The 23,237-nt window shown below is 41.8% G+C and overlaps 1 protein-coding gene across 11 annotated transcripts in view; it reads right to left on the reverse strand.

Annotated features, from left to right (window-relative positions):
- Positions 1-23,237, reverse strand: part of stk11ip (serine/threonine kinase 11 interacting protein) — a 130,078-nt gene that overhangs the window by 97,690 nt on the left and 9,151 nt on the right. For 6 of the 11 annotated variants that reach the window (XM_059967576.1, XM_059967569.1, XM_059967570.1 and 3 more), the window contains one exon: positions 1,846-1,912. In XM_059967576.1, the coding sequence (XP_059823559.1) occupies positions 1,846-1,909 (64 nt within the window). In that variant the 5' untranslated portion in view covers positions 1,910-1,912. The other 5 variants (XM_059967565.1, XM_059967566.1, XM_059967568.1 and 2 more) reach the window with 3 other exon arrangements.

Below are 23,237 nucleotides of genomic sequence, written 5' to 3' on the forward strand. Positions count from 1 at the left end.
GGATCTTGATAAATGGATGATGTTACCAATAACATTAAAAGGTAGAGTTAATGCTGTAAAAATGAATATATTTCCTAGATTACAACATTTATTCCAAACTTTACCAATACAATTGCCTCAGAAGTTTTTTCAAGAACTGAATAAATATGTAAGGAAATTTCTTTGGAAAGGAAAGATGTCAAGAATATCATTGAAAAACTGACATGTAAATTTGATTTAGGAGGGTTACAACTTCCAAATTTTAAGAATTATTATAAAGCAAATCAACTTAGATTTATTGCGTCTTTTTTTGATTAAGAAAAACCGGCATGGATTAGAATAGAATTAGATAAGATAGGAGAAAGCATACCAGAAGATTTTATATATAAATGGGAATCCAAATGGATACGGGAAAAAAAAGAATCTCCTATATTAAGACACTTGATTGATTTATGGAATAAGGTAAATATGGACGATGAGATAAAGAAATCTTTATTAGCAAAAAGAACTTTAATTCAAAATAGGCTTATTTCTTTTACAATGGATAATAAACTTTTACATAATTGGTTCTAAAAGGGGATTAAATCTAAAGGTGATTGTTTTGAAGAAGGTATGTTGATGTCATTTGATCAATGAAAAATAAATATAAAATATCAAACAACACTCTTTTCTGTTATTTTCAATTAAAGGCTTATTTATGAGAAAAGCTGGGTCAAACAATGTTGATGCCAAAACCTAGTGAAATAGAAATATTAATTCAAAAAGGAAAAATTACAAAATTTACATCCTGTATGTACAATTTGATTCAAAAACAGACAATTAAATCAGGAATTCATAAATCAAGACAAAAATGGGAATCTGATTTGAATATTAAAATAGATGGAAAAAGCTGGTCAAGATTATGTTCTGATAGTATGATAAATACAATAAATGTTTGACTTAGATTAGTACAATATAATTTTTACATCAATTATATACAACACCACAGAAAATAAATAGAATAAATTCAAATATGTCTGACCAATGTTTTCAATGTAATCAAGAAATTGATACCTTTTTACATTCTACTTGGTCTTGTTTTAAAATTCAATCATTTTGGATAAATCTAAGACTTTTATTGGAACAAATTACTGGAGTACAACACCCACATAGTCCAATATTATTTTTATTAGGAGACATTGAAGGGACAATACTGAAACTTAAATTGAATAAGTATCAGAAAAATTTTATAAAAATTGCATTGGCAGTAGCCAAAAAAAGTTATCACAGTTACTTGGAAATCTGATTTATATTTAACTATGGATTGTTGGAATAATGAAATATATAGTTGTATTCCACTTGAAAAAATTACATACAATCTAAGAAATGAATATGATATATTTTTGAAAATTTGGCTCCCATACCTACAAAAGATAGGATTAAATACATAGGTCCTTTGAAGATAAAATTATAAAGTAATTGGGGAAAGTAAAAATAAAAATTAAAATTATTTTGAACTCCATGGAGCATGTGGGGATCCTCCAATATCCAGGCAATCTTTCTCTTCATTCTTTCTTTTTTTTCTTTCTTTAGACAAGGGTTAAGGGTTAATATCAGTTTTTCTCTCTCTTACTGTTTTATCATTACACTTATTCGTTGTAATTTTCTAAAAATTTAATAAATAAATAAATAATAATTTTTTAAAAAGGTTCTTGGCCTGAAACATTGACTCTTTATTTCTCTCCATAGATGCTGTCTGAACAGCGAGGGTCCTCCCACATTTTGCATGCATTGATCTTTCAATAATGTGGCTGAACCTGCTGATCATTTCCTGGTTTGAATTCAGATTTCCAGCGTCTAGAGTTTTTTTTTTAATTTCAGACTCACCGTAGTTTCGGAGCAGTTTTGTCAAATTTTGGACAAATACCTCCTCCCCAGCTCTGGAAGCCATGGTCTAGGAGAAAAAGGGCAAACTAAGTTAGAAATCTCACCATTTTCTGCACACAAACATCTTAAAACTCTTCTTCCAAATTACAATGGACAAATAACAGAGAAAGGTATCAGTTTGCCATCAGAAATAGGATTCTTATCACCCACTAATGCTGAGAAATTTGTTGAATTTTTGGCAGCAGAATGAAGGCAAAGATATGAATGCAAGTTACAATAAAAAATAAATTGTGCAAAAGAGGAACAGTGAGATGGCATTCATGGACCATTTGGAAATCTAGTGGCAGAGGGGAAGAAGCTGTTTGAGAATGGATCATCAGGCTTCTGTACTTTCTCCCCAGTGGTAGAAATGAGAAGAGGACATGCTCCCAGATGGTAAGGGCCTTTAACAATGGGTGCCGTGTTCTGGAGGCACCACCGTTTAACATGTCCTCAATGCTGGTGAGGCTATTATCCATGATGGAGCTGGCTGAGTTTACAACCCTTTGCAGTTGTTTCTGATCCTGTGCATTACCACTCCATAGCAGACTGTTACAATGATTCTCCATGTTACATCTGTAGAAAGTTGCTAGTCTTTGGTGACATACCAAATCTCAAAGTCCTAATGAAATATAACCAGTAGCATGAATTGTGCCCATGACAAAATTGGCCAAGTCTACAACCCTCTGCACCTCTTGTGGTCCTGTGTATTGGAGCACAGATCATATGTCCTGAAAAAGTGAAAAGCCCTTTTATAGTCACAATATCATAATAACATGACAATATGTTGGGAGACAGACAATCAAAGTTTCCTGTCAAAACCCTACTGGCCAGGTGAAGGGTCTCGATCGGAAATATTGACTATTTATTTCAACATTGCATTGAAGCATAGAGGTTAGCACAATACCTTTACATCATCAGTAATCACTGATCAGGGTTCGATTCTCCAGCCAACTGTAAGGAGTTTATACATTCTCCCCTTGACTTTGTGGGTTTCACCAGACTCTCTAGTTTCCTCCCACATTCCAAATACTTACACAGGTTAGTATGTTGTGGGCATGCCACACTGGTACCAGAAGTATAGTGACACTTGCAGCATGCCCCCAGTACATATAGGAACTGCATTGGGCGTTGACGCAAATGACGCATTTCACTGCACGCTTTAAGCACAAGAGATTCTGCAGATGATTCTACAATAAAGAGCCAATGTTTATGAAGGGTCTCGGCTCAAAACATTGCTTCTTTATTTCTTTCCATGTATGCTGCCAACTTGCTGAATTCCTCCAGAATTTTGTGTACATTTCACTGTATGTTTTGATGTACATTTGACAAATAGTGTACAGCTGAAACTGACCTCACTCTGATCACTGGTAGAAAAATTTACAATCTCAAACAAATGTGATCAGAAATGCCAGCCCAGGAGCAAAGATGTGACAGAGAAGGGTGCAGCTGGATAAATGGCAGACATCCAGCTGCTGAAAGAGAGCGCATTTTTGTTTGTGGAATTTTCTCAAGAGGAGGGGAGGCTGGATTCTGGAGACAATAAATTGAGCAGGGTATCAGTCTTTCATATCGCTTACCACATTCTCATACCTTAACTGGGTGATGCTATTACAGCACCAGCGACCTGGGCTCAATTCCCACCACTATAAGAAGTTTATCTATTCTCCCTATGACTGTGTCTTTCCTTCAGGTGCTCCAGTTTGTTGCTCACATAGGTGTAATTCGGTGGCGGGGGCCCATTAAGAGTACCTCTCTCAATTACAGTCGGCCCTGCTTATCCGCGAGGGATTGGTTCCGGGACCCCTCGGGGATACCAAAGTTCACAGATGCTCAAGTCCCTTATTTAACCTGTCTCAATGCAGTGGACCTTAGGACCTAGCAGCAGAGATCTGAATCCGCAGTGTTTCTGTTCACAAAAATAAGCACGATAACGATTGAAAACAAAGTGGAAGTAATAAAGCAATTGGAAAGAGGTGAAATGCCATCGGTCATTGGAAAAGTGTTAGGCTACGTCGGTCAACAATCGGAACGATTTTAAAGGATAAAGTGAGAAAGGCTCTGCCCCGATGAAAACTACAATTATTACTAAGCAACGCAGTGGATTGATTATTGGGTTTTGGGTTTTTGATCCTCCACATCAACCCGGCACGGTGGACAGCGCACTTGGGAGCGATTGTCCCGAGTCCTTCTGTTCCCGAGCCCGGTGCTAAAACATACATTCTTAAGTGTTTTATATGCATAGAAAGGTAAAATATATACTATGTACTAAGACAAACGTTTGACTGACGCTAAATAATACCGGATGTACCTGTTCCTACGTACTTAGTAAGAGATCTTCTGATTTTTTTTATCCCGATCCACGATAACTCATGCACATCCTCCCGTATACTTCAAATCATCTCTAGATTACTTATAATACCTAATACAATGTAAATGCTATGTAAAATAGTTGTTTTACTGCATTGTTTAGGGAATAATGACAAGGAAAGAAGTCTGTACATGCTCAAACAACAAGTGCTGGAAGAGCACTTCCGGGTTTTCACAATTTGCGGTTGGTTGAATTCGCAGATAAGGAGGGCCGACTGTATTCCATTATGTCACTTTGGCATTTCTTTTGGTACTGCCTCGGACTGCTCTACTGGAACATGGAACAGTCCAGCACAGGGTCCAGCCCTTTAACTCACAATACCTATGCCAAACTACTCTAACTAAACTAATCCCTTCTGCCCATACATTGACTTTGTACTAACAGAATGCCCACTGAGTGTATGTTCATGGCCTTCTGCCGCTGTAGCCCATCCACTTCAAGGTTCAGCGTGTGAGTTCTGAGATGCTCTTCTGCACAACACTACTATTTGATTTACTGCTGCCTTCCTTTCAGCTTGAACCAATCTGGTAAATCTACTCCAACCTCGCTCATCAACAAGACGTTTTCACCTATTTCTTGCACCATTGTCTGCAAAGTCCAGAGACTGCTGTGCCTGAAAATCCCAGGAGATCAGCAGTTTCTGAGGTACTCAAACCACCCCGTCTGGCAACAATGATTATTCCACAGTCAAAGCTATTTCTTCCCCATTCTGACATTTGGTCTGAACAACAAATGAACCTCGTGACCATGTCTGCATGCTTCTATGCATTAAACTGCTGCCAAGATATTTGGATTAACAATCAGATGTATAGGTGTACCTAATAAAGTGTACACACATTAGGACATTAGGAATTTGCTGTGGCGTGTTGTCACACCATGCAACAATGTTCAACATTTCACAAACCAGAGAAAATCTGCAGATGCTGGAAATCAAAGTAATAGGGTCTCTGCCCAAAATGTCAGCTGTTTACTCTTTTCCATTGATGCTACCCAGCCTGCAGAGTTCCTCCAGCATTTTGAATGTATTACAACATTCAACATTTATAAAGAATAAATTATGATACAAAAATAAAGTTAGAGGTTAAGGAATGGATATCGAATAAAATGTGCATAACTACCAGCATGTACTTACTATGTAAACAGCATTATTAAAGGTGGTTTAAAGTGTCTAGTGTCATGCAGTGAAAGGGATAACAGATGGTGGAGAGGGGTTAGGGGGAGAACTAGAATGGTCCATGTAAAGTTTTTCACTGATTCTATTGAATTTCTTTGTTCTAATGTGAAACCCTGCAAGAAAATGAACTGAGAGTAGTGTATGGTGACATACAGATTTTTATAATAAACTTACTTTGAGCTTTGTTCAGATTAACTGCTGGTGTTAAGATGGCTTGAAGTTTTAGTTTTAATACCCCATTGTGCTTTCTGGAAGAGAGCTTCTGGAGAAGGCAGTATTCAGACTGGGTAATGTCTGCTATGATTTTACTGCCTGCTACTTTGTCCTGGACACATACAAATCTTGCAATGATGGTAGACCATAGCCGATGACCTTTCTACTGGTTTGCTGTAGTTTTGTGAGAGGATGCTGTTATACACAGTATACTTGATCATACACCTATCTGAATCAGGCAACATGCTCCCAACTCCCAAAATCAAGGCATTGCTCAGAAGAAAGGAAGTAGAAAATAAAGAGGAGCTGGGAAGAAACATTCGAAAGCAGACTGTATAAGCATCTATAAGACAAAGGAGCAGAATTAGGCCATTCAGTCCATTGAGTCTGCTCCACCATTCCATCATGACCTCCCCCAATCCTATTCTACTGCCCTCTCCCTATAACCTTTGACACCCTTACTAATAAAGAATCCATCCACCCCCACTTTAAATATATTCAATGACTTGGCCTCCACAGCTGTCTGTGACAATAAATTCCACAGATTCACCATTCTCTAGCTAAAGAAATACCTCATCTCTTTTCTACAGGGACATCCTTTTATCCTGATATTGCAGTCTCTGATCCCAGATTCACCCACCATTGGAAACAGCTCTGCCACACCCACTCTATCGAGGACTTTCAATATTTCAATGCGATTCCACCCTGCACCTTATTATCCTAAACTCCACTACTAACGATTTCATTCCAGATTCAGTCCTGAGAACCCCCTCTGGACCCTCTCAATGCCAGCACATCCTTTCTCAGATAAGGGCCCAAATCTGCTCACAGTATTCGAAGTGCAGTCTGACCAAGTGCAGCCTAATAAAGCTTCAGCATTATATCCTTGCTTTTATATTTTGGTCAAAATGAATGCTAACACTGGATTTGACTTACTCACCACCAACTGAACCTGCAAGTTAACCTCTACAGAATCCTACACAGGGACTCACAAATACCTTTGTACATGTATAGACGTGAAAAATAAAAGACAACTATAATTAACATGAAAATGCACAAATTAAAAGAGGAGAAATTATGGTCAGGATGTGGTGGAAGTATTTTATAAACAAAAGGGATTCTGTAGATCCTGGAAATCCAGAGCAACACAAAATGCTGGAAGAACTCAGCAAGTGAGGTAGCCTTTATGGAAATGAATAAACAGTCGACACTGCTGGCCAAGATCCTTTATCAGGACTGGAAAGGAAGGGGGAAGCTGCCAAAATACGGTGGTGGGTGAGTAGGGGGGGGGGGTGAAGTAAGAAGCTGGGAAGTGATAGGTGGAAAAAGTAAGAGGCTGGACAAGGAGTCTGATAGGAGAGGAGAGTGGACCATGGGAGAAAGGGAAGGAGGGGCAGGTGAGGAGAAAAGGTAATAGGCCAAAATGGGGATCTGAAGAAGAGGGAAAGGGAAAATTACCAGAAGTTGGAGAATTCAACTTTCATGCCATCAGGTTGCAGACTACTTAGACAGAATATGCTGTGTTGCTCCTCTAACCTCAGAGTAGACCAATATGTTGGAACGGGGAATCGAAATGGCTGGCCAGCAAGAACATGTGCTTTTTTGCAAACGGAGTTGAGGTGCTCAACAAAATGGTATCCCAATTGACGTCGGATCTCACAAATATGACGGAGGTCACATCAGGAGCGCTGGATGCAGTAGTCAACCCCAAAAGATTTGCAGGTGAAGTCTTGCCTCATCTGGAAGGATTGTTTGGGGCCCTGAATGGAGGTGAGGGAGGAGATGAATGGGCAGGTGTAGTGCTTCACAAACAAGAGAGAGTCTGCAAATATTGGAAATCCAAACAACACACAAAATGCTGGAGAAACTCAGCAGGCCAGGCAGCATCTATGGAGAAGAGTAAACAGCTGATGTTTCAGGCTGAGACCCTTCATCAGAAGTGTAGTGCTTGCAGGGATAAGAGCCAGCTGGGAAGGATAGACAGACAAGGAAATCCCTGCTGAAAGGGGGGTGGTGGTAAAGATCTGTTTGATGGCTGAGTCCCATTGAGGAAAGCAAATGTTACAGACAATGATGTTTAACTTCCTGAAGTCAGTGTGAGAACTGGAAGTCTAATGTAAATTAGCTGTGAATTAGATACCAATCCATCAGCACACAGGTGAGAAATGTTTTTAAATTGATCCTCTCAGGGCTACAAATGTAGTGTCTATAGAGATAATAAATTCACTGGAAGACAATTCATTTATGCGCAGAAAACAGAAATGCAGAGCTTTTTATATACATGAGTGTAATATTAAAAAGAGCAGCTACTCAGAGGGGCATGGGTTGCTTTGTACCACTCAGACAACGTGTAAGTACAGCAAACAAGAGGAAGACATGGTACAAAGGACTTGATTGCAAGGGGAGGGTAAAAGCAGACAGATCATCAAAGTGCAAAAGCACAGTAAAGGCCTTTTGGCCCATGATGTTGTACTGAGCCTTTAAACTACTCCATGATCAATCTAACCCTTCTCTGCCGCACAGTCCTCCATTCTTCTTTCATCCACGTTCATGTCTGTGTGCAGATTACCGTGTTCAGTTTTGGGCCCCCTTTCTTAGAAAGGATGTGCTGATGTTGGAGAGAGTTCAGAGAAGATTAACGAGGATGATTCCTGAAATGCAGGGACTAACATATGAGGAGCATTTGTTGGCTCTTGGATTGCATTCATTAGAGTATAGAAGAATGAGAGGGGATCTCATAGGAACAGTTCGAATGTTGAAAGGGTTGGACAGAGTAGATGTGAAAAGGCTGTTTCCCTTGGTGGGCGAGTCCAGGACAAGAGGTCATAGTCTTAGAATTAGAAGGTACCCATTTAAAACAGAGATGAGAAGAAATTTTTTCAGCCAGAGGGTCGTGGATTTATGGAAGTCGTTGCCACATATAGCTGTGGAGGCCCAATCATTGAGAGTTTTTAAGGAGGTGACTGACAGGTATCTAATTAGTCAGGGCATCAAGGGATATGGAGAAAAAAGCCAGAAATTGGAACTAGACAGGAGGATAGTTTAGCTCATGGTGCAGTGGCGGAGCAGACTCGATGGACCGAATGGCCTGCTTCTGCTCCTTTGTCCTGTGATCTTGTGATATCTAAGAGTTCCTTAAATGTCCCTAATATATCTGTCTCTGCCACCACCCCTGGCAGGGGGCATTGCGTGCACCCACCACTCTGTATAAAAAGCCTACCCTAACACTGCTCCCCCTATACTTTCCACCTGTCACCTTAAAATTAAACCGCCTAAAATTAGCCATTTCCAGCTTGGGGAAGGAGTCTCTGGTTGTCCACTCCATGTCTTTTATCTTTATATACACCTCTACCAAATCTCATCATTCTTCACTCCACAGATAAAAGCCGTAGCTCGCTCAACCTATACAGTTGGCCCTCCTTATCCACGGGGGATCGGTTTTGGGGCCCCTCGCGGATACCAAAATTCGCGGATGTTCAAGTCCCTTATTCAACTTGTCTTAATCCAGTGGACTTTAGGACCCAGCGAAACCCCAGACCTTATTTAACCTGTCTCAGTGAGGTGGACATCAGCACCCAGCGCCGGCCTGAGCTCTGAATGCGCAGTGTTTCCATTCATGAAAATAATCACGATCACGATTGAAAATAAAGAGGAAATAATCAAGCAATTGGAAAGAGGTGAAACGCCATCGGTCATTGGAAAAGCATTAGGCTCTGTCAGTCAACGATCAGAACCACTTTAAAGGGTAAAGTGAGAAAGGCTCTGCCCCAATGAAAGCCACAATTATTACTAAGCAACACAGTGGTTTAATTATTGAGTTTTGAGTTTTTGATCCTCCACATCACTCCAGCATGGTGGAGAGCGCACCAGGGAGCGATCTGTCCTGAGTCCCGAGAATTTCTGTTCCCGAGCCCGGTGCTGAAACATACGCTCTTCAATGTTTTATATGCATAGGAAGGTAAAATATATACTATATACTAAGACAAACATTCCTGACGAAGGGTCTCCGCCCGAAATGTCAACAGCACTTCTCCTTATAGATGTTGCCTGGCCTGCTGCGTTCCACCAGCATTTTGTGTGTGTTGCTAAATACTACCGGATGTACCTGTTTCGACTTACTTAGTAAGAGAACTTCCGATTTTTTAAAGCCCATTCCATGATAACCCATGCACATCCTCCCGTATACTTCAAATCATCTCTAGATTACTTATACCTAACACAATGTAAATGCTATGTTAAATAGTTGTTACACTGCATTGTTTAGGGAAAGAAGTCTGTACATGCTCGAACAACAAGTGCTGGAAGAGCACTTCCGGGTTTTCACAATTTGCGGTTGGTTGAATTCGTGCATGCAGAATCCACGGATAAGGAGGGCCAACTGTACTCATAAGAGACACGACTAATCCAGGCAGCATCCTGGTAAAACCCCTCTGCACCTTCTCTAAAGCTGCCACATCCTTCCTATAAATCTATAATACACTGTGATGAAGTGCTTTGAGAGGTTAATGACGCCGCTTGGATCCGCTCCAATTTGCCTACCATCACAACAGACTAACAGCAGATGCCATTTTATAGGCTCTTCAGTCAACCGCAGAACATCTGGACAGTAAAGCTGCATACATCAGGTGCTCTTCATTGACTACAGCTCTATATTCAACACTCATGACTAATCTATAAGCAGCCAGGCCTCAATGCCTGCTTATGCAACTGGATATTCAATTTCCTCACTTGCAGACCTCAGTCAGTTTAGATTGGCAAAAACATCTCCTCCACAATCTCCATCAACACAAGTGCACCACAAGGCTGTGTGTTTAGACCACTGCTCTACTCGCTTTGTACTTATGACTGTGAGGCTAAGCCCACCTCTGGTGCCTTATTTTAACTTTGCTTACAACTCCACTGTTGTTGTTTGAATCAAAAGTGGTGAGGAATCAGCATATAGGAGGGAGAATGAAAATTGTGGTGGTGCCACAATAACAACCTCTCACTCAATGTCAGCAAGACCAAGGATCTGATTATAGATCTCATTTCTTTTTTCTGTGGTCAATGAGCCAGACTTCCTCAGGAGGATCAGAGGCAGAGAGGGTTTGCAGCTTTAAATTCCACAGCGTTATCATTTCAGAGGATGTCTTGGACCCAGCACTTTAAGTGCTGTTACAAAGAAGGGACAGGAACACATCTACTTTCATAGGAGTTTGCGAAGATTTGGCATGTGCTGGAGAGTGTATTGACTGGTTGCATCATGGTCTGATATGGAAACACCAGTACCCTTGAATGAAGAAACCTACAAAACGTAGTGGATTTATCACGACAAAGCCCTCCCCAGCATTGAGCACATCTACAAGCAGCACTGTTGCAGGAAAACAGCACCCATTATCACCAACTCCCACCATCCAAGCCAGGCTCTCTTCTTGCTGCCACCTTTAGGTAGGAGTTACAGGAGCCTTGGGACCCACACTACCAGATTCAGGAACAGCTATTACCACTCAACCATCAGGTTCTTGAACCAGGACATTGTGGGGCAAGATAACTTCACTCACCCCAACACTGAACTGATTCCACAACCTATGGATTGACTTTTAACTCAATTTTAGACTTAGAAAATTACAATTTTATGCTCTCATTATTTATTATTTTGTATTTTTTCCTCTCTGTATTTACAGTTTGTTTTTTGCATGTTGGTTGCTTACCCGCCTTTGTTGTGTGCAGTTTTTCATTGATTCTACTGTATATACTATAAATGCCCACAAAAAAGTGAATCTCACATATATAATGACATATATTTCCCCCCCCCCCCCCCCCCCCGCCCCGCCTTTCACATCTACTCGTCAGCTTTTTTTCTCCAGTCCTGCCAAAGGGTTTTGGCCCAAAATGTCGACTGTACTTTTTTTTCCCCATAGATGCTGCCTGGCCTGCTGAATTCCTCCAGCATTTTGTGTGTGTGTGTGTTATAAGATGATATGTGACTTTGATAATGAAGTTACTTTGAATTTTAGTACTTTGAACTAATAGGTGGACCAAAACTGAACACAATACTTCCAAGTGTCGTCTAACCGGGACTTTATAGAGCTGCATCAACAACTTGTGGTTCCTGAACTCAATGCGACTAATGAAGACCCACACCCCATATGCCTTTTGAAGAACTCTATCAACCTGCCATTAACTCTGTACACAAAAGGTCCTGCAGATGGTGGACATCCAAAGGAACACACAAAATGATGGAAGAACTCCGGTCAGGCAGCATCTATCACTTCACACTTTTCTGAATTGAAATAACAATACATACATAATATTTGATATGTTTTCATGTCCCTCTGCCACTTCTGTGCTCAATAAAACAGGAGGTATTGTCGACTGTGAAGAAAAAGTGGCAGAGGGTGAAAAAAAGGTGTTGAAGAGCTGTTCCAAAGTAACTGAGGGAGGAGAAAGGATTTGTAGCTCACAGATTTGATAACCAAGCACGAAATGCCCTCTTTTCAATACTACCAGTGGTGAGGAAGTACAGGGGCCTGGAGGGAGGGAGGGAGAGACAGAGACAGAGACACACACACAGCTTTAGAACAGCTTCTTCCCCATTGTCATCCAATTTCTGAATGGACAATGAACCCATGAACACTATCTCACTAATTTTGCTCACTTTTTGCACGAGATTTTATATAGATTTCTCATTGTTTTGCGGCAGCAGTACAGTGTAATGCATTAAATATACTATGAATTACAAATTTCACAGTTTAGTCAATGATAATAAACCTAATTCAGATTCTGGGTGCTTGCTATGCCAGCAATCAAAGCTCTCGAGGCTAGAGTTTGTAATTAATAGTTTTTAAAAATGCTATGACTATAGTTTTTTATGTATTGCACTATATTTCTGCTGCAAAACAACAAATTTCACGACAAGCCAGTGATATTAAACCTGATTCTGAACCTGAGGTTATAAACAAAGAGCAGCAGGCACTTACAACTGTGAACCATCTGATGGAGTAAACTGCTCTGCACGGTCGAGTCTTTTGACTTGGGTACCTCTCAGGACTTTCTGTTTCTTCCAGCCAAGCCATTGCCAGGGGTCTCTGAGTCAGCATACATCAAGCCACATTGGAATAGTAGGCATACATCTTCTCAGGGTCCATTCTCAGGGTCTCTCTAGGTTTCACTAACGTGCGTGCATGTGTGAGCAGATATGCCTGAATATCTCAAGTCTCAGCCCTATCAGGTGCTAATGGTGCTATTGTGAGGCTCCTGCATGATTGTAAAGCAATTAATCTGCCCAATCAAAGCCAGACCTTAACAGAGTGGTGCGCTCCAAAGACAAGATCACAGCTCTCCGAACAGTCCTGAGGAAAGCTAGACACACACAGTGCAGTATAGGCATATTTAAACATGAGTACAGCATGAACTTACAAACCTGCTCAAGATCATGCTTATCAGAGCTATCTCAGAGTCATTGTTCGAGAGATAGGTGAGCAGCACATGCCTTGCCTCATGTGAAAGACGACGGCTCCTGTCTCAGTAAATGCTGAAGGAGCACTGCACGGGAGGGTGTCAATGGGGCGCGGTGGAAGCTAGATCACAGAGAGGTGATTTATCGCCACAGACGGCTGTAGAAGCTAATACATTGGGTATACTTAAAGCGGAGGTTCATAGGCTCTTGATTAGACCACAAGACATAGGAGCAGAATTAGGCCATTTGGCCCATCAAGTCTGCTCCACCAATCATGGCTGATCCCTTTTTTTAATCTCCTCCTTAACCCCATTTCCCAGGTTTCTCCCTGCAACCTTTGATGCCATGTCCAATCAAGAACCTATCAATTTCTGCCTTTAAGTATACCCAACGACCTGGTCTCCACAGCTGCACATGGCAACAAATTCCACAAATTAATCACCCCCTGGCTGAAGAAATTTCTCTGCAACACACACAAAATGCTGGTGGAACACAGCAGGCCAGACAGCATCTAGGAGAAGCGCTGTCAACGTTTCGGGCCAAGACTCTTCGTCCTGATGTCGACAGTGCTTCTCCCTATAGATGCTGCCTGGCCTGCTGTGTTTCACCAGCATTTTGTGTGCATTGTTTGAATTTCCAGCATCTGCAGATTTCCTTATGTTTGCTCTTTAAATTTCTCTGCATCTCTGTTTTGAACAGACACCTCGCTATCTTGAGGCTGTGCCCTCCTGTCCTAGACTCTCCCACCATGGGAAACATCCTTTCCACATTTACTCTGTCTAGGTCTATCAACATTGGAAAGGTTTCACTGAGATCCCACCTCATCCTTCTAAATTCTGGCGAGTACAGACCAGACCAGAGCCATCAAACACGTTCCTTATACGATAACCCTTTCATTCCTGGAATCATCTTTGTGAACCTCCTCTCCAATACCAGCAGATCTCTCCTCAAATGAGGAGCCCAAAACTTGAGCACAATACTCAAGGTGAGGCCACACCAGTGCCTTATAAAGCCTCAGCATCACATCCCTGCTGTTGTATTCTAGACCTCTTGATTAGTAAGGGAGTCGAAGCTTATGAGGAGAAGGTAGGAGAATAGGGTAGAGGGGGAAAATAAATCAAGCCATGATCAAATTACGAGGACAATGGGCCAAAAGGTCTAATTCAGCTCCAATGTTTATCATTAAGTTCAAAATTCAAAGTAAATTTATTATCAAAGTATATGTCGCCATATACTACCTTGAGATTCACTTTCATACAAGTATTCATAACAGAATGAAATACAACAAAAATCACAAAAAGCTACACACAAGAATGACAATGTGCAAAAGAATAACTATGCAAATACAGCAAAAACAAATAATAATAAATAGATAAATAAATAATACCGAGAACACAAGTTGTAGAGTCCTTGAGTCTACAGTAACCACGAGAAAGTCTGCAGTCGCTGGTTTGGAGGGCCTACTCATCTTGCTTCTTGGAAGTCTGTTTGCTAAACAGACTCCTCACTCACCAAGATAGATCAAGTGTAAAGACATAGGAAAGACTTCATATTATACATACTGTACATCTATGATCCTCACTAACTTTTTAAAAGGCACTGTAGAAAGTAACGTAAACACAAGAGGGTCTGCAGATGTTGGAAATCTTGAATAACACAAAATATGCAGAAGGAACTCAGCAAGTCAGGCAGCATCCATAGAGAGGAGTAAGCAGACTGTGTTTTCGGCTGAGACAAATTATGCAACACAGCTTTGTATGGCAACTGCTCTGCCCAAAGCCTGACTAAAACTACAGAGACTTGTCAAACTCAGACCACCCTCCCCTCTGTCACCTCGGAAAAGCAGCGAAAATAATCAAGAAGCCCTTCTTCATCAATCATTCTCTCTCTCTCTCCCTCTCCCATTGGGTAGCAGAACAAAGATTCAAAGTATATAGCACCAGGCTCAAGAACAGTTTATATACTGCTATAATAAGACTATTGAATAGTCCCTAAGGGACTCTTAACCTCACCTTTTATTGTACTGTCATCAGACCTTTGAACAGATGTCTTAAACAGTAAAGATGAACTGTTGATCTCTCAATCTACCTTGTCATGGCCCTTGTACTTTGTATTGTTTAAATGTATTGCACTTCCTCTGTAGTTGCAACACCACATTACACATTGTTTTCCTAGTAAATATCTGTACTAACTCGATGTATGCATCTTGATCCGCCTGGATGGCATACAAACAAAAGCTTTTCACTGTAAATGTGACAATACTAAACCAGCAGCAAATACACACAATATTCATTGGTCATCATATTGCAATTTGAGTGCTGACTACATTGCCTATGGTACAATACCAGCTGAAGTGCAGGCCACTAGCTGTGGAATACTTTCTGGCTTGCCTGTCTTCTATGTCAATGCTTCGGATGATAATGTGGTAAATTGGCTCGCAGATTTGCAGATGACAAGATTGTGGATGTAGCGAGGAAAGCTATCAAAGTTTGCAGCAGGATCTACCCAGCTGGGAAAAAGAGCTAACAAAAAATGCAGATGGAATTTAAAGACAAGAGATTCTGCAGATGCTGAACATCCAGAGCAACACACACAAAATGCTGGAGGAAGTCAATAGGTCAGGCAGCCTCTATGGAAATGAATAAATAGTCGACATTTCAGACATTTTAGACTTCTTCAGTTTAAGGATAAAGGGGAAGCCTTTTGGGACCGAGATGAGGAAAAACTTCTCCACACAGAGAGTGGTGAATCTGTGGAATTCTCTGCCACAGGAAACAGTTGAGGCCAGTTCACTGGCTATATTTAAGAGGGAGTTAGGTATAGCCCTTGTGGCTAAAGGGATCGGGGGTATGGAGAGAAAGCAGGTACAGGGTTCTGAGTTGGATGATCAGCCATGATCATACTGAAAGGCGGTGCAGGCTCAAAGGGCCAAATGGTCTATGCTTGCACCTATTTTTTTATGTTTCTATGTTTAAGTTTTGGAAAGGAAGGGGGAAGACAGCTGAATAGAACAGAAGGAATCTAATGCTGACAAGTGTGAGGTTTTGCACTTTGGGAGGAAAAACGGGTAGGACTCGCATGGAATACACACCCACAATTCCTTGAAGTTGGTGCCACAGGTAATAGAATTGCAAGGAGAGCTTTTGGCACAATGTCCTTCATAAATACTGAGTAAAGGAGTTGCAAAGTTATGTTGAAGTTGTACAAGATGTTGGTGTGGCCTAATTTGGAGTACTGTGTTGTGTGCAGTTCTGGTCACCCACAGGAAAGAGTGCAGAGAAAATCTGCCAGGACTTGAGGACCTGAGTTATAGGAAAAAGGTGAATAGGTTAGGACTTTATTCCTAAGAGCGGAGCAAAATGAAGGGAGATTTCATAGAGGTAGACAAAATAATGAGAGGCATAGATAAGGTAAATGCAAACATGCTTTTTCACTGAGCTTGGGTGAGACTAGAACAAGAGATCATGTGTTAAGGGATAAAGGTGAAATGTTTGAGCAATATGAAGAGGAACTTCTTCAATCAAAGAGGGAGAAATTGGGGAACAACCTGCCAGCGGAAGTGGTGGATTTCAACATTTAACAGAAATTTCAATGTATATGTATATGGATGGGTGGGTTATGGTTTGGATGGATCTCAATGGAGCTCTTCAGAATAATAACTTGGCCTGGACCAGATGTGCTGAGGGGTCTGTTTCTGGACCGCAGTGTTACGTGTGCGTGGGCACCCTTAACTCCTGGTGGAGTTGTCCGGGTGCCATCATGACAAGCTTTTTGCACCGATCTTTTTGGTGATTGCTCATCGTACAGCGTGTCATGGGCATCTGAAACCTGGTGGAGCCCATCCCTCTCCAGGTTTTTTTACGAGGTTGAGTCGCTAGCTTGACACTCAACCCAGGCACGCATGGAGAGTGTGTAAGGGAGCCGGCTGAATTCGAACTCCGGACCTCTTGCCCCCCAAGTCCAGCCGTGATGCCACTACGCCACCAGCCGAACGTGTTATATGGCTCTATGAATAGTAAAGCCACTGATAGAGTTGTATGTGAAATAAGCACCTCAGTCCATCAGATGCACGCTATATTTCTTGCCTACCTGCATTAATCCTATTTGCTTGATTTGAACTATATTCCTCTATTGTCAACAATGGAGCCGAATGCCTTAAAACCTCGGAATGTATATCAATTTTAGGAAAAAACTGTGACTCCTCTCCACGCCCTCATCATCAACAACTCTACAGTTAGCATTGTTTCAACATTCAGGTTCCTGGGCATCATTATTTCACAGGACCTCAGCGGGAGAACCACTTCTCCTTCATGAACCAAAAAATTCGGTAGATAATGTACTACTTCTGGTACTTGTTAAAATTTCATCTTCCCCAGAACCTACTGGAGCAATGCTATCAGCATGCATCCTCACATTAGCCATTACCAACAGGTTTGGTGCAGCACCCTCTCACAATACAGGCATCCCCCTCTCCCCCCCACCTTTACAAAGGTAGAGCGTTCCTATGAAGCCTTTCTTAAGCCAAAATGGTGTAAAGCGAAGAACCATTAATTTATATGGGAATAACTTTTGTAAAAGCGAAAATCCTCTTTGCAATGCGAAAACAGCTTACTAACGTAGGTCTGTTATAAAAACAAAGTGGCGTAAAGCGAACATTTGTAAAGCGGGGACACCTGTATATGAACACTACAACAAACTGTCAGGTCAGCAGAAAAAGACATAGTTTGCAGTCTGCCAAACACGAGAAAATCTGCAGATGCTGGAAAGCTAGATGCAAAACCCTGTTTCATTCTTTAACTGCATTGCAGTTGTGGTTTCTAAATGACAATAAACCAAAATTCAATTCAAAATGCTGGAGGAGCTCAGCAGGTCAGGCAGCATCTATGGAAAAGAGTCAACAGTCATTCTTTCAGGTTGAGACTATTCGTCAAGTCAGGAAAGAAAGAGAAGTTCTGCTGGAAAAAGTTCTGGTAGCCACCCATACTTCCCATTCCCAATCTGACATGTCAGTCCATGGCCTCTACTGCCATTATGAGGCCAAACTCAGATTGGAGGAGCAACACCTTGTATTCTGTCTGGGTAGCCTCCAACCTGATGGAATGAATATCGATTATTCTAACCGGGTAATGACCTCTCCCCCTTCACCATTCCCCAATCGTGTTTCCTGCTCTCACCTTATCTACTTACCTGCCCATTGCCTCCCTCTGGTGCTCCTCCCCTTCCCTTTCTTCCATGGTCTTCAATCCTCTCCTATCAAATTCCCCCTTCTCTAGTCTTTCACTAATTTCCCCTCTCCCCGGTCTCACCTATCACCTACCACCTTGTACTTCTTCTTCCCCTACCCTCACCTCCTTACTCTGACCTCTTTTCTTCTTTCCAATAATGATGAAGCGTCTCAGCACAAAATGCCGACTATTTACTCCTTTCCATAGATGCTGCCTAGCCAGCTGAATTCCTCCAGTATGTTGTGTGTGCGTACATTACTCATCCTGTCACCAAAGACTCCAGCACGTTTTTACAGATGCACTTTCTTCTCATTGCTACCAACAGGGACGAGGTACAAAGAGCCTGACAATGCATACTCAGCATTTTAGGAACAACTTCTTCACCTCTGCAAATTTCTGAACAGACAATGAACCAATCCATGAACACTACCTCACTATTTTTGCACAACTTATTAAATTTTTTTATACATATTTCTTACCGCAATTTTTTTATGTACAGGAAGTCTCCAGGTTACGATCAAGTTCCGTTCCTAAATACATAAATTGGAACAGCTGCATCCGGTATTATTTAGCATCAGTTAGTCAAGCGTTTGTCTTAGTATATATTTTACCTTTCAATGCATATAAAACATTTAAGAAACATATGTACTGTATTTCAATAATAAAACCACTGCATTGCTTAGTAATAATTGTAGCTTTCATTGGGGCAGGGCCTTTCGCATACTCCATTATTCTCACTTTATCCTTTAAAATTGTTCTGACTGTAGCCTAACACTTTTCCAATGACCGATGGCATTTCACCTCTTTCCAATTGCTTTATTATTTCCACTTTACTTTCAATCGTGATCATTTACCCTCAATGGAACAGAAACACTGCGTATTCAGCAGCAGCCGCGGGTGGCGGGTCCTGAGCTCCCCCGGGCCCTAAAGTCCACCTGCACTGAGACAAGTTAAATGGGAGAAGTGGGTGCGGTGCTGACTGGAAAAGGGGGATCAGGGTGAATCTTGCTAAGAAAAATTTAAGACAAATACAAAGTTACACACCCAATACAGTGTTAACGACAACGCAATCTGACTTAAAATGGCAGACGGCGTTCTCTTTCCTCAAGCCAACAAATTCTTAATATAATAGGCTTTATAGCAGGCCGTTTGTATGTAAGAGTTGCACGTAAGTCAGACATTCGCAACTTGGGGACAACCCTGTATTGCACTGTACTGTTGCTGCAAAACAACAAATTTCATGCCTTTTCTAACTGCTCCCTTATAGGACTATTAAAACAAAAACTTCACACCATCTTAAAAGATTTTTCCTCTTAGGCAGTCAATCTGATCAACCATTCTAGTTAGCACCCCACAAACTTCTACTACCTCAGTCACTGCGCTGCAAAGATTTTAAAGCACTTTCTATAATACTGTTTACATTCTACGTACATGCTAGTAGTTACATACATTTTGTTCCATATCCTTACTTTAACTTTTAGCTTAATTTTGTGCAATTCAGTGTTTTCTGTAATCGTTGAATGTTAATTTTTGCTACATGTTGCACCAACAACACACCACAGCAAATTCCTAATACATGTAAATGTATATGGCGAAGAAAGTTGATCCTTGATGTAAGTGACTTGTCTAAATGTCTGGTAAACAAAATAAATGTGTCTGACTCCAATACCTCCTGTCAACGATTCCAGATATCAGCCACAATGTAATAATACTTACCCTCAGCCTCACTTTAAAATTTCTTCACAACTTAAACCAATGGTCTGTTTTGATACCCGAAAAGATTTGACCCTATCCACACTGCTCTGTTCAGTCAACCCTTCATCTACTTTGTTGCAACCTAGCATATCCAATCTTTCCTGAAATCATAAACACAAGAGATTCTGTAGATGCTGGAAATCCAGAACAACATACACAGCATGCTGCAGGAACTCAGCAGGTTAGGCAGCATAAACAGTCGACATTTCGGGCTGAGACCCTTCATCAGGACTCAGTCTCCAGCCGAAATGTCGGCTCATGACCTCCTCTACTGTCACGATGAACCCACTCTAAGGTTGGAGGAGCAGTAGTTCATATTCCATCAGGGTAGGCACTAACATCAATTTCTCTAACTTCCTGTGATTTCTACCCCCTGCAGGCAGGGCAACAAGTTTGAGCAGACCAAAGGAAGCTTTTCACTGAGTTGATGTTAGTCTTTGTGTCTGCCCTCTGGGAGGAGCCTCCCGTCACCTCAATTTTTCCCTTTTTCTATTCCCTATTCTGGTTTCCCTCTCATCCCCTTTCTTCTTCTCACCCTCCTTCCCCACACAGTGCCCCTCCTCCTACACTTTCTCCCACAGTCCACTCTCCTGTCCTCTGATTCTTCCTTCTTCAGCCCTTAAACTTTTCCACCTATCACCTCCTAGCTTCTCACATCATCTCCGTCCCCCACCCACCTTTCACATCACCTTATATCACCCATCACTTGCTAGTTTGCACTCCTCCTCCCCCCCACTTATTATGGCTTCCTCCCCCTACCTTTCTAGTCCTGATGAAGGGTCTCAGCCTGAAATACCGACTGCTTATCGCACTCCACAGATACTACCTGTCCTGCTGAGCTCCTGAGCAATTTGTGTTTGTCCCCTCCACAGATGCTACTCGACCAACTGAGATTCCCCAGCAGAACGCTTGCTGGGGAGGAAAAATATTTCATCCTGTAGTGGGGATCTAGTACTCACTGCTGGTGAACAGTTAAACAGTTCTTGGGTGTGTGGGTAAGAAAAGACTGTAACCTGCAGAACTACATTCAGAAATCAGCTATTGCCTCAGTAGTGCTGGTGGAGCCTATGCAAGATTAAGGAAGAATCTTTGAATACTGCGACCTACACGACCAAACAAAACCTTTGGTCTATAGAGCAGTTGTCCTTCCTACGGTACTCTATGGAGCTGAATTGTGGACAATCCGCAGTGGGCACCAAAAGCCCTGGAACACCACCACAAAAGGTCCTTATGAAAAGTCTTGAGGATCAGCTGGAACGACAGACACACTAACAGCAGTGTACTGGAGGAGGCCAACATTGACCGCATCTCCACCAGGACAGAGCAACACCAACTCCGATCGGATGCCAAACTCGCATCTCCACCAGGCAAACAGATCCTTCACTTCCAATTGACGGAAGGTCAGTAAGCCCCAGTGGATAAAGAAAAAGCTTCAAAGATAATCTCAAAATCAGCCTGAAGAAATTCAGCATTAAAAATGAGGAAGACAGTGTACTCAAAAGATACACCTGGAAGAAATCTGTCCAGGAGGGAGCTGTGCTACACAAGAACGACCTCCACTGTGCCACAGAGAACAAGCGACAGTTATAAAGGAAAGACTAAACAAAAAAAAACAACCACTAACCATAGTCTCCACTTACTCTTGCCCACACTGCACCAGAATAGGCGGTTCCCTGATCGACCTCGACAGTCACCGAGGACCCACCAATGGACAATGGAGAATATCGTCCTCAAATCGAGTGATACAAACTCAGTGCTGGAAAAGGAGAATAGATCAAGCATCTTTGTTTCAGAGTGGAGCTGAAACAATGGGTTTAAATGTTTTCTATGCCAAACATTTCCTGTCACGATAGGAAAATTGTGATGTAATCATGAAGGCAGCACATCAGCAGCGATATTTCATGAGCAGTTTTAGGAAGAGTTGGTATGTCACCAAAGACCAGCAAATTTCTGCAGATGCAGGGCAGAAAGCAGTCTGACTGGTTGCATGGAGGGGCCACCTAGAGGGTTGCAAGCTCAGCCAGCTCCAGCATGGGCATGACCCTCCCCACTGTGGAGGACATACTCAAATGGCAGTGCCTCAGGAAGGCAGCATCCATCATGGAGGACCCTCACTTTCAGTTCACGCCCTCGACCCACTACTGCCAGGGAGGAGGCTGAGAGTGTGTCACACTCAACATTTTTGGAAAGCTTCTTCTACTTCACCATCAGATTTTTGGGAAGTCCACGAACACTACCTCACTATTTTGCACCTTTTCTTTTATATCTTGTGTATTTTTTGAAGTATTGCACTGTACTGCTGCTGCAAAACAACTTTCATTGGATATATCAGTAATAATAAACCTGATTCTGAACCCTAAAACCCACTCAGTTCATCGTGTCTGTATTATACTTGGGCAGTTTTATAAATATTTGTAAAATCATATGGAGTAGAGACAGGGGTAAGTGAACACAATCTTTTACCCAAGGCAGAGGGTATTGGCTTCAAATGAATGGGGAAACATTGAGAGTCCAAGAGGCAAGTTTTTCGATATAGAGGTTGGTGAACATGGGTAACAAGTTGCCAGAAAAAGTGGTAGAGAAAGGTATGATTGCAACATTTAAAAGACACTTGGACAGGTTCACAGATAGGAAAGGTTTAGATGGATGTAGGCAAACACAGGGAATCGAGACCAGCTCATGCTGGCACCTTGGATGACATGGATGAATTGGGCAGAAGGCCTCATCCATGCGCTCTAATTCAATGATTTTAAGTGTCCAATGAGTTCTGCTCTGTTGGAATTGTAGAGTTCCCCAACCAGAATCCCTGGATGTACCACGAGATTCAGAGTCTGAGAGCCAGATCAGAGGCATTTGAGTCTGAGAGCCAGATCAGAGGCATTTGAGTCTGGCAACCAAGAAAGTTACAAGAGATTGTACCTGATCCTCCAAAAAGCTAACTCACAAAGGTTATTCTGGACTAAATCAACGAAGGGTGCTCGACAGCTGTGGCAGGGCTTCAATGCTACAAAGTGAAAGAGGTGACAACAGGGCTTTGGTTTCAGGTGAGCTCAATGCCTTCTATGCTCACTATGAATGTCAAAACATGGAGGAATCATCATGAACTCCCATAGCTCCCAAATATCCTGATTTCAGTCTCTGAGATGGAGAGGGTCAGCAACTTAAAATTCCTCTGTG

This window comes from Hypanus sabinus, chromosome 4 (assembly GCF_030144855.1).
Source record: "Hypanus sabinus isolate sHypSab1 chromosome 4, sHypSab1.hap1, whole genome shotgun sequence".
NCBI classification, from domain to species: domain Eukaryota; kingdom Metazoa; phylum Chordata; class Chondrichthyes; order Myliobatiformes; family Dasyatidae; genus Hypanus; species Hypanus sabinus.